Source organism: Pristiophorus japonicus, chromosome 21, assembly GCF_044704955.1.
Source record: "Pristiophorus japonicus isolate sPriJap1 chromosome 21, sPriJap1.hap1, whole genome shotgun sequence".
NCBI classification, from domain to species: Eukaryota; Metazoa; Chordata; class Chondrichthyes; family Pristiophoridae; genus Pristiophorus; species Pristiophorus japonicus.
In genome coordinates this window covers 68,916,772-68,931,430 of record NC_091997.1, presented here as the reverse complement: position 1 = coordinate 68,931,430, position 14,659 = coordinate 68,916,772, and the positions used below count along the sequence as shown (strand labels likewise).

Here is a 14,659-nt window from a genome sequence, read left to right as displayed (position 1 = left end):
CACAATCATGCTCTCTGGAATTTATTTGCAGAGAGTCCATGTTGCAACAAAAGAACAGTGTATTCAGTTTCAGTCAAAGTACAGAATCCTCATTACAGGCCACATTAGTTACAATGCACATACCTTCATATTCTGCCAGAACATCATTCCAGTCTAGGTTTTGGGATTGAGAGGAAAGACCATAGAGAGACAAGCTCCCACAGCTCAAGCTGGCCTACACAATAAAAGAACATCACTTTGAATCACTGAACTCAATGCTTTGTGTGACAACTGCAGTCCGAAGGTTTGACCATTTTACGACAAAATGAGCTACAACCTGCCAGCACAGAGAGAAGACATAGCAAGAAGACATGTCGCTCCTTAAGAGTGATGAGCAAATGACGCATGGATCAAGCTGTTCTATCCCACAAAAGTATATGAGCAGCAGTGTGCTCATCTTCAAAAGATGCTTATTAAATCCTTTAAGCTTCTTGTGAAGCACACATCTTAAAAACAATCCCCTATTTACCCAGTGGCTATGGAAAGAAGGTTCTTGAAATTGTTAATTTCTTTGATCAGAAAAAAGTAGACAGAGGTTGCATCTTTTTTCTGAGGTACAAGTGTTAGTTTTATTAAAGAAAAACTCAATACTAATATTATTAACATTGTCAGTCCAGCTAACTCTGTCATTCATGAGATAGATTGGGCTTGTTTTCTCTTTATATCAGAAAAGTCTCAATTCCAGAGACTGAGGCTGTTTATATCTAAACAATGATCTCTAACTGCAATCTCAAACTGATAACCACACTAGGCAGAGGAAAGTCTAAGACAAGTACTTTTGGTGCAGTATTCCCCCAAGTGCCAAAAAATATTTACCAATATTCATAAAAATTGTTAAATTTGGGCCTTCCACTACGAACATATCAATGACATAATCCATGCCTCCGTTATTCTTTGTGGGAATCGAGTGAACAATACTCTTCGATTGCCCCGATAGGTCTTTGGAAACCACCTTATCCATTCTCCAATTAGCTGCTTACAGTTCCACTCAAGTCTATCAGAACGCCGACAGCCATTAATGACTAATGACCTGTTTTTTTGCAAGATTCTTTTATTACATTCATCTTGCAGGTATTTTCATTTTTAAGTTCTTAATTTGTCTTCCACTTCTTCCCACTATTTAAAAACAAATGATTTTGGTGCCACTGGGCCAAAGTTCAACCACTGTTACTTTTAATTCCTTCATTTTCATTCCATCCTTTTACTGATACAGCCATTCTGAGTGAATCTCAACTTAACAGACTACTTTTTAAGCTCTATTTGTTTGGAATCTCTTTTCCCCCCACTTTCCTCATGTCACATTTAAAGTCTTCAGATCCTTGCCGTGGATATTTATTTAATCTTTGCACTCCCATACCAACTCACAAGTTCTCCGAGGCCATGTACACTATGACATTCAAAATTAATTCATTCACAATCCCTTGGCAATGCTCACAAAGCCTACAGTGTAACCCCCTTTCAGTGCACTGCACTAAAACCTCAATCACCTGCCAGAACAGAGGAAACCCCAAGATGGATAATGGAAATTGGCAAGATAATCAACAGTTCACAAAATATGGTTTTACACATCTGGTACAGCAATACGCTAGACATGGGAATGAAGATAAGTATAATACCAATAACAAAAGAAACATTATGTAGTTTTATTCAACAAAAAAAGAATAAAATACAAACTTAGCAGACTGTGCAATGAGGTAATGTATCATGCAAGACTTTTTAACCACAAAAATTCAGGAAGAAAAGAGGAGAACTTGCATTCATATATCGACTTATTACGTCCTTGGGACTTCTCAAAGTGCCTAAAAGGCAGATAATTGGAGTGCAGATAAGAAATTTGGCTGTATTTGAAAATATTACACTGAACAGTATTAGCCTTATAATGTGCCAAAAATCTACACTGCAAATATTACAAAGTGCTCCCCTGTGAAACTAAGCCATCCAAGACTGGGATAGCTGTAGGTAGGATTCCTTGTCTTTGCTGAGATAGCTAATCTCAGCTGGGCTAGCACTAGGGTCATTATAATTGGTCCCTGCCAACGTTCTTGTTCTTGATCACTATTCAGCAATGCCTGCGATGAAAAACGGCCATTTAGAGATGTCAGGCTTGACTGTGATGTAATGCACAGTCAAACAGCCGACAGACATGCACTGTCTAGGCTATATAGTAAGAATGTACACTTGGGTGAGATACTGGAGGGTTACCAACATAAATGGAACTGTACCGTAGCATCTTCAGCGAAGAGAAAAGAGAGTACAAAAATAAAAAATTGTGCATGTATTAATATTTGAGGGGGGGAAAATTACAACCAAGAGCGATGGAACTACAATAGTTCCTTGGAGAGGCCCCTAGGCCATACTCACCGAGAACTCGCTTTCAGCGTCAGTCTCTAGGTTTATGTCATTGTTTTCCTCTGCCTGTATTTCTCTTGTTAATTGCTCTTCCTCAGCGATGGCATTAGCGATGGCTTCTTCATTCTCCTTTTCCAGACGATTCGCCAGTTCCTCGCCTTTGGCAAGAACCGCTGCCATAGATTGCTGAGGAGGAAAAACAAGTAAACATTTTGCAACAGGTTTATGATCTAAAATAAATACAAGATCACCCACATATCTGGAGGATGTTTGTTCTGAATTGCAACTCTTTTGTATTTGTATATTACTGTTACTAGATAAGACAAATATACAGCAACAAAAACTATTGCATTGAATGAAAAGCGCAATGAACATTCGGCATTTTAATCTATTACAACTACTACTTGTATTTATATAGCATCTTTAACATGGTTAAAAAGTCCAAAGGTGCTTCACAATAGTGTTATAAAACAAAATTTGACACCGAGTCACTCAAGAGATATTAGGGCTGATGACCAAAAGCTTTGTCAAAAATGTAGGCTTTCGGGTGCGTCGTAAAGGAGGAAAGAAAGCGGAGAGGTTTCGGGAGGGAATTCCAGAGCTTTGGGCCTTGGCAGCTGAAGGCAGGCCCACCAATGGTATAGCAATTAAAATCGGGGATGCTCAAGAGGCCAGCATTGTAGGAGCGCGGATATCTCGGAGGGTTGTGGGGCTGAAGGAGGTAAATCTAATAAACAATACTTGAGCCAGTCACACTGCAGCAATCTAACTGTAGTTGTTCAATCAGAGTTGGTCCCAAAAGATCAATCTGCGGACCATGTGCTTCCTAACCAGAAGACCCAAGTTTCAATGCCAAAGACATACATCACTCAAATTCAAACTCTGATGTATTTTTCTAATGAGTTGTTGTGCTCAACACTAAGAGCACTTTTCTACTCTTGGTACCCAGTACCAATGACTTCCAAGGCAAGTATTAAGAGTCAGAGTATAGCTCCATTTACTCAGTCCCAAACAATGCCTTTCAAATCCAACACAGCCTCAGCTGTGTTGACTTCACAGAGAGCTACCCATGGTGATACTCTTGGTAGTGCAGTAATATTACGGGCACAATGCTCTAAATCATCGGCATCATGATACGTAGGAGCTGCCATTTATAAGATCCTACAATTCCCTTGGGTTGATAGATGTTGTGATGTTAGTTAGAATGTACGTTAGGTCAGGTTATACTGAATTTGCTTCCTCTAAAATTCAAAGCAGTACAAGTGTGCACGAGTTGAGTAACATAGCACATATTTGCAGAATGTGGTACAGCCATGTTTCAGAATAAGACACAGCAGTGTAGCTAACACGACTGAGGTGGCATTAATCAATAACCCTCACTCATCCTGACAGATTATCTGACCTCAGATGAAAGGACAGAACTCCAAGACACTCCAGCACTCGATTCCTCCAAGAGGAACATGAATCTTAAAGACAGAATGTAGAAAGAGAAAACAGGTTCCAAAATAAATATGGAGGGGATTAAGAGGAGTAAGTTTGACTTATGAGAAGGGTGACAAATATACAAAGCTGTCAGAAGAATAGTCTCTATGTTCCTGAAGTTCATGCTTTCTAATCCAAGTTTCATGTGAAAAATCATATTTTCCCCTATTTAAAAATTGAGCATGAATCAATTTCCTAATCTCAATAAATCAATAAAAATGTATTTTTTTTGCTTTTCTTACATTCAAGGGGCCACTTTTTCCCTATTAGATATAGAAGCTTGAAACATTCCAGCCGCATGATACAGAACTGGATTTAGCAACTCATCATGATAGATTATGATATTTAACCCAAAAACAAGGGGAAAGGTTTAATTCACTCCAGTGTAACAAGACACAAGAACAGTTATACTTTGTGTTTAATTCACAAGACTCTTTTTTGCATTATTTTCTTTCCTCTGGTTCTGAAAACATTACTTATCATAATCTACCCAGAGTTGCTAAATCCAGACCGCATCACTAGGCTGGAATGTTTCCACGGTATAGTTCCACAGGCACCTGCATCTCTATAGTAACCTATCAACGTGGTCTTAACCTTATGTGTGAAGTAAAACAGGGAGCATTCTGATGGGGAGGGTATCACAGCCCAACTTGATCCTCTTTTCAGTCAATGCCTACACACATGTATGGCTCAGAGACATGGACCATGTACAATAGACACCTGAAGTCGTTGGAGAAATACCACCAACGATGACTCCGCAAGATCCCTGGGAGGACAGATGCACCAACATTAGCGTCCTCAACCAGGCCAACATCCCCAGCATCGAAGCACTAACCACACTTGATCAGCTCCACTGGGCAGGCCACATCGTTCGCACGCCAGACACGAGATTCTCAAAGCAAGCACTCTACTCGGAACTCCTTCATGGCAAACGAGCCAAAGGTGGGCAGAGGAAACGTGACAAGGACACCCTCAAAGCCTCCCTGAAAAAGTGCGAAATCCCCACTGACACCTGGGAGTCCCCGGCCAAAGACCGCCCCAAGTGGAGGAAGTGCATCCGGGAGGGCACTGAGCACCTCGAGTCTCATCGCCGAGAGCATGCAAAAATCAAGCGCAGGGTGCAGAAAGAGCCTGTGGCAAACCTGTCCCGCCCACCCTTTCCCTCAACAACTATCTGTCCAACCTGCGACAGGGACTGTAGTCCTCATATTGGAATGTTCAACCAGCTAAGGACTCATTTTAAAAGTGGAAGCAAGTCTTCCTCGATTCCGAGGGATTGCCTATGATGATGATGATGCTGACACACGTGCACGTTCTGGGATCACTAGATATGGATCAGTAGTGGGACCTCTGGCTAGTTTTTGCCCTCCCCAGCCAAATGAATCACCCTCAACTGTTCCCTCGACTGAGTTAGCACAGTGCAGGTATGATGCATGGGATCTGTGTGTCAGTAGCTTAGTGCTACAACTCGGGGTGGCTTTACCCACAAAGTCTTCAGGCAGTTAGTTACAAGATTATCATAACTAATACAGTACTACAATGCACTCCTGCAGTACTCTTTGTCCTGAAGTATTGACAAGTTTAGCCCAAGCCCTCAAATTCTGACTTAGCCACTATAAAATTGATCATCAGCACAAAAGTGCAGGAGGTGCAATTCTGCACTGAACACATTGTTATTTGGGAAGTGAACAGTCTCCCATTTAAAAAAAAATACTATTAGGTAAACCTAGATATGAGAATTTACCAGTGACTGCTTTTGTTAGTGGAAAGTAGATGCAATTTGAAACCAAGCGGGTCACTTAAAAAAAAAAATCCACGTTATTAAAAAAGCAGTTTTTGTTGTAGATAAGCACAGTTTTATCAATAGGATGTTAGTAAAGCAAAATGGCGAAATGCATAAAACTGTCATACTATATCTGGTTAATTTGTGTAAAAAAACCCAGGGCAATTGCAGATTTGCTCACCAAAACTTTGAGCTGTATAACACAAGGATGAAGTTCTGAGAGTTAGAAGCTGGCAGTGGGAGAAACAGGAGATGCTGAACTAAGAGCATCATATAAGCAGCAAGTGACAGAATGTTAAAGCATAGGAACAAGTGTGGCATTTCTTTCAGTATACTGGTTTAGTTGGTTGCTGCACGCTCGCCTTTTCAGTCAGAAATTCAAGCCCCGCCATTAGGATTTGAGCACATAATCGCGGCTGACACTTTCAAGGTCACTCAGCCCACTGAGGGAGTTCTGCATTGTATGAGGTGTAATTTTTAAAATGAGACGTTAAGTTAAGGCCCAACTGGCTCGTTGAGATGGGCATCAAAACAATCCCATGAAAGAGGAGCAATGAGTTCTCACTGAGAGAAAGACATGTTTGTGAGGATAACCAACACCACCGAAAACAGATTAATGACTCATTCATCTAATTTGCAATGATTGCACCTCAAAAGTAATTCATTAGATGTAAAATGTCTTGGGACATCTTGAGGACGTATGTGAATGCAGATTCTTTCTTTCCTACCAATATACTAATCCGGGGCCCAGGAGCGAGGACTCGGGGCCCAGGAGAGACGAGGGCCCAGGGGCAGCATGGGCCAACCCACACTGCGATCTATGGATAGTAGGAGCATGCATTCACACTAGGTCTGTGCAGCAGAGCTTGGTCTCCAGTCGTCAAGCCCGTGTGTTAAAAGAATCCATTCACAGGCATCTTCCACCCTTCAACATGTAGATCGGGACCTAGAATGTCAGGTCCCTCATTGAAATAGCTGTGAACTCATCTCTTTTTGGTGTGGAAGCAGCTCATCCTCGATACGAGGAACTGCCTAATACTATACTACTAAGTATGCCCAGTGACCTTTGTCAACTGCCTGAATTTCAAGCTCTGGTACAGACAGAAGTGAAAGTGGAAAGAAACAGTTCAATAATTTTCAACATATTTAAATTTTATGTTACAACAGAGATCAATAAAGACACTGCTTACTCAGTGTAATTTTATCTTTAATACAATTTGGTACTGACAGCAATTTAAGTCTTCCTTTACTCCCATAATCTACAGACTTTTATAATACAGCCTTGGCATCACCTCATCACTATTTGCAAAGACCTTGGGGCTGAAACTGCCCTGTTTTGCACCTCCTGTTTGTGCTAATGGGGCGCAGAATTGTTTTCGCCTGGGGGTGGGGTTCTACCGGTGCGGAAGCTAAAGAGGAGGTGGGGAGCGCAACATGCCATCATTTTGAACGTTTGGCCGACTCACCAGTCGGCCCGTGTTGCTCCTCCGTTGCGTGGTCCGGGCCGCCATCATGCAGCTCCAGCACTCCGTTTTGGGTGCCGGGCTGCGGCCTCGGCACCATGCCGCCCTGGTGACCCAGTGGAGGCCATCAGAGGCCATGCAGAGTGCGCAGCGGCTCTCCCCCTATAACAAAGGGATGGGGCGTTAAAACGCACCAGCGCTACACGGAGCAGCTGGCGAACGCACCCGAGTAGTGGCCCCGAACCCGCCCCAACAGGAAGTGGAGCACGCGACATTGTGCGCCACTTCCTGTGAGGGGCGGTAACCTTAATTTCGTGGCCGGGCCGGGACTTCCGTGCTGGGCACAGGAAGTCCCGCCCCGACTCGGTTACCACCCACACATAGGGCGCAGGGGAATTTCGCCCTTGTCTTTTCTCCCACTTTTTTCCCAACCTTGCTGGTGTTATGCACAATAACAATTGACCCTTGAACTAGGTTCTTCAATTTTAAAAAACCCTTTCCCTGATGTCGAGTGATGTGATTGGCAAGAAAGCAGCTTTGAACAATATGCATCAAAAACATGTTTTACAGATATCTACTTCACTGAAGAAAGATAAGTTCTTTCAAAATTGATGGTGTGGCTCTCATCATTGGGCTTCTTCAGTTTCTAACTAAGGTATACAAAGGAAACAAATAATTGAAGTGATTGACAACTTGATTTCAATGCTGCTGATCTGTGGGGCGGGGGTGGAATTAGCCACAGCCACACTCCTAATTGGTGTTCAATGCCCACTGCTGCAATGCACCAGTGTGGACACTGGTTGTGGACAGGATCAAGTTCAGCTGACTGATGCGCTCCAGGAGGTGGGTGGAGTGGATTGACCCATCCACCTCCACGGAGGTGTGTGGGGAGCCTGATCCATCCACCTCCATGGCACGAACCTGGTATTGCAGTACTTCCAGGAACGGTGCAGTGGCTCTAGGCCTTTTGGCTAAGAGCATTGGCGCAGAGTGATCCTTGATGTGTGCAAGGTGATCTCTGGCGTTTGTGATTTGACAAAGAATTGGAAAGATTGGCAACGAAAAATTAAATACTGACACTCGCTGCCTAGCCTCAGACATAAGCATAGCCACACAGGTGAGGTGCTGGAGTGCTGCTGCTAGCTTTGGAACTTTATCCCGAGCAGATGTCAGCACCATTGGGAGACATGGGGAGTAAAGGATAGCAAATTGGATGGCAACAAACATGGTAGCTTTCGATATTTGTATAACCATTCTTTTATTTTTTACATATATGGTACATTAATCATAACCTACTTCTACATTTTGCAACACCAATAGTCTTTGGAACAATGGAGTTTTATATTGTACACAAGTAAACTTGATTCGTTGGGTAAAATTGGATTCTCATAACCTTAGGATAATGTCAGTTCTGCACGGCTTAAAAGTGATCAGTCTATTTGTGTTATCTTGAACTCTGAACTCTTGCTGTCAACGGTAACCTTGTGCAAGTGCCCTGATTGCCAACATTGTTTACATAGACCTAGATCCTTTACTCAATTGATGTTTTGACCAAACAGCCAAGAGATGACAGACATGTTCCTTTGCCTAATTGTGTGACTAGTGCCCATCCAATATGTAGATATGTTGGGAATTAAAAGGAATGTGCCTCTTGTTAAAGATGACACCAGGTCGGCATATTGCACAAATGGCTTGAAGTTAATTCCTTAAAACCTCATCCATGCCTTTGTTACCTCTAGACTTGACTATTCCAACGCATTCCTGGCTGGCCTCCCACATTCTACCCTATGTAAACTTGATGTCATCCAAAACTCAGCTGTCCATGTCCTAACTCACACCAAGTCCCATTCATTGACTCCCAGCTAAGCAACGCCTCAATTTTAAAATTATCATCCTGGTTTTCAAATCCCTCCATGGCCTCACCCCTCCCTATCCGAGTATAATGTAGCTGCAGAGTAAGTTTGCTGATGATACAAAAATGGGTGGAAAGCAAGTTGCGAGGAGGACACAAAGAATCTGCAAAGGGAGATAGACAGGCTAAGTGAGTGGGGCAAGCATTTGGCAGATGAGGCACAGACATCTTGTGGGATTGTGAGGCTGAAAAAGATTACAGAGATAGGGAGTGGCAAGGCCATGGATGTCGAAACAAGGATGAGAATTTTGAGATAGAGATGTTGTTAACTGGGAGCCAATATAGGTCAGAAAGCACAGGGGTGATGGGGTGATCTTGATTTGGTGTGGGTTAGTACACAGGCTGCTGAGTTTTGGATGACTTCAAGTTTACGTAGTGTGGAATGTGGAAGGCCGGCCAGGAGTGAGTTGGAGCAATCAAGTCTAGAGGTAACAAAAGCAAAAATGCTGCAGTACAGAGGGACCTGGGGGTCCTTGTGCATGAAACACAAAAAGTTAGTATGCAGGTACAGCAAGCAATCAGGAAGGAAAATGGAATATTGGCCTTTATTGCAAGGGGGATGGAGTATAAAAGCAGGGAAGTACTGCTGCAACTGTACAGGGTATTGGTGAAGCCACACCTGGAGTACAGCTTGCAGTTTTGGTCTCCTTATTTAAGGAGGGATATACTTGCTATGGAGGCAGTTCAGAGAAGGTTCACTTGGTAGATTCTTGAGATGAGGGGGCTGACTTATGAAGAAAGGTTGAGTAGGTTGGGCCTATACACATTAGAGTTCAGAAGAATGAGAGGTGATCTTATCGAAACATGCAAGATACTCAGGGGGCTCGACAAGGTAGATGCAGGGATGATGTTTCCACTCGTGGGGAAATCTAGAACTAGGGGACATAGTTTAAGAATAAGGGGTCGCCCATTTAGAACTAAGATCAGCCATGATCTTATTGAATGGCGGAGCAGGCTCGAGGGGCCATATGGACTACTCCTGCTCCAATTTCTTATGTTCTTATTACAAAGATAATAAAGTCTTTCAGATGAGACATTAAACCGAGGCCCCATCTGCTTTCTCAGGTGGATGTAAAAGATTTCGAAGAAGAGCAGGGGAGTTATCCCCGGTGTCCTAGGGCCAATATTTATCCCTCAATCAACATCACTAAAACAGATTACTTGGTCATTATCACAAGTTGGCGGAGTGCAGCTAGGCTGCATATGCCGACTCAACTGAGGCAAGACGAGACAAGACATTTAAAGTCACTTCAATCGTGAGCACATGGTCAAAGGAACAATGTGCAGATCGTGTACAAACAGAACACTGTTCTATTGGAATCACATATTAACTGTGCTCAGCCTCCTAAAGTACAATTCAAGCTCTCTTGAAGAATGAAAAGGAAGAAGCCAAGAAAGCAGCAGGGAGATCAGGAAAAGAGGCCATTTTAAATGGGAGCGATAGATCCACATAGTATATTCCAGATAACTTAAATTGTTATAATCAGGTATATATTTTGACAGAATTTTCTATCAGAATATATAGTCAACCTTCTGTCAAAGCAAGTTTTGTGGAAACGTCAACGGATCAGTTCGTGACATACACTGCCCTCAGGTTTTGTTTTAGTTCTTTTCGCAATCTGACATATAGGAATGTTCCCACGATAGACAAAGCAGATACATTACATTCAGCAAATAGTCTCAAAGCGCTTCAACAGAAATCCAAAGATTTTTCCACAGTAAACGCAGGATGATCTCATCACTGATGGTGTTACAGGAATCTTCCCAAAGAAACTGTAAGTTGCAAGGTCCACAAGGAAGAACAATTTATACCAGTCTTTGGTATGAGATGAGCAACTTTTCAACACATCTCCACTTATATAACGTCCTATTGTATTTTTGCACTTTGCAAAGTATGCTGGAATGAGTTGCATATTGCTGACTGATAACTAACTTTTATGCTCACTATAGTAATAATTTTCAATAAACAATGATAAACTAAGAGAAAAATGAAAATTTATTAGAAATATAAACAGATTTTTTTAGTATAACTGTTCAAAATTGCAAGTGTGCATTCTGAATGGAATCGGATGTGTAGCATTCAGTAAAGTTTGGCAGAGAATACAATCTCCTTTCATAATTTCCACACAAACTTTCTAAAGGAGTGTGGAAATTTCCGCTGTCCTCTTCTAAATGGAGGAATCGTTTAATGTACCTCAGGCAGGTCCATGAGAAGCACTAGGGGAAGCAGTGGGTTCTGGGTTGACACTGGATACATTTGCCTCGAGATTAATGAATCCATGCCTTGGATTAAAATCGAGCACACACTCATTAAAGAAGTTTTATAATTGGCAAACCTAGGTGAAGAGCCAGGGCACATAGTGTAGGACACCACCAAGGTAAAAGATAGTATAAAAGGAAATAAAATAAATCATGAGTTATTAAGTAATGCCAAGCTGTACAAGGATGGCAAGGAGTTGCACAACTTTGCGGTTCTGTGAAAGATTAAGTTAAGAGTAGGTGATAGTGTGCTGAGTCTTGATTTCAATAGTGAGGATGCAAGGAGCAGAACTGCATGCAAGACAGCGTCTTGGAGTTTAGTAGAAACAAGAGAAGTTCAGAGGAGCAATAACAAAAAAAAGAGAGAGAAGTAAGTTTGAGACTGAAGGAGAAAAAAGTTGGAAGCTACAATTAAGAGAAGGATCACCTTTGGACTAAAAGCAACTACTTATATGCTATTCACGAATGATTATTCCCACAGACTTCCCGTGTTGTTAATCTATGTGTTGGGTTAAAGAAAGACTTGGATTTATATAGCGCCTTTCATGACCACCGGATAGCTCAAATGCTTTACAGCCAATTAAGTACTTTTGAAGTATAGTCACCTGTTGTAATGTGGGAATGTTATGCCACCATGTGAAATAATTACCGCAAATTAAAGCATCTTTTGCATTGCAGCTTGGGACTCATAAGAATGTGTTAACTAAACTACTTTTCCGCGTTTCATTTTTTGATTTTTGACTGCAATGTGAGGCCCAAGTCTGAGGTCAGCCTGGCTGGGACACTTTGCATGCACGGAATAGTGATGTCATGCCATGCATGATTACTAGTCCCAATAAGATCAGCGGCAACCAGGAAGAACCAAAGAACCAGGATGGCAGGTTTGTTCCCTCAAGGACATTAGGGAGCCGGTTGGGCTTTTAAACCGAAAGCTTCATGGTGACTTTTACTGAAACCTGCTTTTTATTTGCTGATTATTTTCAAAACCGAATTCAAATGGTGGAATTTTAACTCATGTTCTCTAGATTATAAATTCAGGCCTCTGGATTACTAGTCCATTACAATACCGTACCTAGTTTCCTAAAATCCGCCAAGAGACGCAGCTGGCTATTGAATTTTTGAATAGTTATTTTGTTTAAAATCATACAAAACCAAAAACATAAATTCCCAGAAATGAAATTTTTTCAGTTATGGCAAAAGACCATCGACCTGAAACATTAACTCTGCTTCTCTCTCTCCACGGATGCTGCCTGACCTGCTGAGCATTCCATTTTCTGTTTCTATTTCAGATTTCTACCACCCGCAGTATTGTGCTTTTGTAAAATAAATGTCTATCTTTGTCCTATTCTATATCCTGTGTTCTGATGGACTTTCTTTTTCAGATGCTGACCAACTTGCTGTGTCTATCTAGAATTTTTCGTTCCAGCGTGTTCTTATGAATACCTTTCCCAAAATGGTTTACCCAGCTCCTTGAGTATTATGAGCTCAATGACAGCTTACAAACATTGCTGTCATCAAGGGAAATATCCCATAATAAACATAGGAACAGGAGTATGCCATTCAGCCCTTCGAGCCTGATGCGCCATTCATTTCGATCATGGCCAAGCTGCATCTTAACTCCATCTACCCGCCTTGGTTCCGCATCCCACAATATTCTTATCTAACAAAAATCTAGCGATCTCAGTTTTGAAATTTGTAATTGACCCCTAGACTCAACAGCTTTTTGAGGAAGAGAGTTCCAGATGTCCTTTGTGTGAAGTTCTTCCTGATCAAACTTCCACAAAGCGAGTGTTTGTGGGATAACAGAACTTCCTGCTTTTCTTTGAATAGTCCTGGTGATCTTCAACCTCTGCGTGAACCAGGGAGTAGGCAAACAGGGCTTCAATTTAACATCTCATCCAAGGCATGGCACCTCTGATAATGCAGCACTCCATTCATCATCATAGGCAGTCCATCGGAATCAAGGAAGACTTGCTTCCACTCCTGAAGTGCGTTCTTTGGTGCCTGAACAGTCCAATACGAGAACCATAGACTCTGTCACAGGTGGGACAGATAGTCGTTCAGGGAAGGGGTGGGTGGGACAGGTTTGCCACACGCTCTTTCCACTGCCTGCGCTTGATTTCTGCACGCTCTCACCGTTGAGACTCGAGGTGCTCTACACCCTCTCAGATACACTTCCTCCACTTAGGGCGGTCTTGGGCCAGGGACTCCCAGGTATCAGTGGGGATATTGCACTTTATCAGGGAGGCTTTGAGGGTGTCCTTGTAATGTTTCTGCTGCCCATCTTTGGCTCGTTTGCCGTGAAGGAGCTCAGAGTAGAGCACTTGCTTTGGGAGTCTCGAGTCTGGCATCCGAACTATGTGGCCTGCCCAGCGAAGCTGATCGAGTGTGGTCAGTGCTTCAATGCTGGGGATGTTAGCCTGGCCGAGGACGCTGATGTTGGTGCGCCTATCCTCCCAGGGGATTTGTAGGATCTTGCGGAGACATTGTTGGTGATATTTCTCCAGCAATTTGAGGTGTCTGCTGTACATGGTCCGTGTCTCTGAGCCATACAGGAGGGCAGATATTACTACAGTCCTGTAGACCATGAGCTTGGTGGCTGTTTTGGGGGCTAGGTCTTCAAACACTCTATTCCTCAGGCGGCCGAAGGCTGCACTGGCGCATTGGAGGTGGTGTTGGATCTCGTCGTCGATGCCTGCTCTTGTTGATGGGAGGCTCCCAAGATATGGGAAGTGGTTCACGCCGTGGATCTTGATGACTGGGGGGCAGTGCTGTGCGGTGAGGACAGGCTGGTGCAGGATCTTTGTCTTACTGATGTTTAGCATAAGGCCCATGCTTTCGTACGCCTCAGTAAATACGTCGGAATCCCCGCTGACTCATTGAAGTATGGCGGAGAGGCATTGCTTGCGCGAATACACTACCACATCTCTCTCATCTGGAGGGAGGAGAGCATGCAGGAGGATCTCAGAGATGCAGAAATCGTGACCATCTTTAAAAAAGGGGACAAGTCCGACAAGTACAGAGGAATCTCCCTGCTATCAGCCACTGGGAAAGTCGTTGCTAGAGTCCTCCTCAACCGTCTTCTTCCCGTGGCCGAGGAGCTCCTCCCGGAGTCACAGTGCGGATTTCGTGCCCTATGAGGCACAACGAACATGATTTTTGCAGTGCGACAGCTACAGGAAAAATGCAGGGAACAGCGCCAGCCCTTATACATGGCCGCCTTCGACCTTACAAAGGCCTTTGACACTGTCAATCGCGAGGATCTATGGAGCGTCCTCCTCCATTTCGGATGCCCCCAAAAGTTCGTCACCATCCTCCACCTGCTCCACAACGACATGCAGCACTCCATTAGTACTGTACTGAAGTGTCAGT

At 43.1% G+C, this 14,659-nt stretch overlaps 1 protein-coding gene across 2 annotated transcripts in view; it reads right to left on the bottom strand.

Annotated features, from left to right (window-relative positions):
• scaper (S-phase cyclin A-associated protein in the ER) overlaps nucleotides 1-14,659 on the bottom strand; it is a 393,511-nt gene that overhangs the window by 268,895 nt on the left and 109,957 nt on the right. For both annotated transcript variants that reach the window (XM_070865008.1, XM_070865007.1), the window contains 2 exons: nucleotides 2,401-2,574; nucleotides 124-214 (listed from right to left, as the gene is read on the bottom strand). In XM_070865008.1, the coding sequence (XP_070721109.1) occupies nucleotides 124-214; nucleotides 2,401-2,574 (265 nt within the window). The remainder of the gene's footprint in view (nucleotides 1-123; nucleotides 215-2,400; nucleotides 2,575-14,659) is intronic.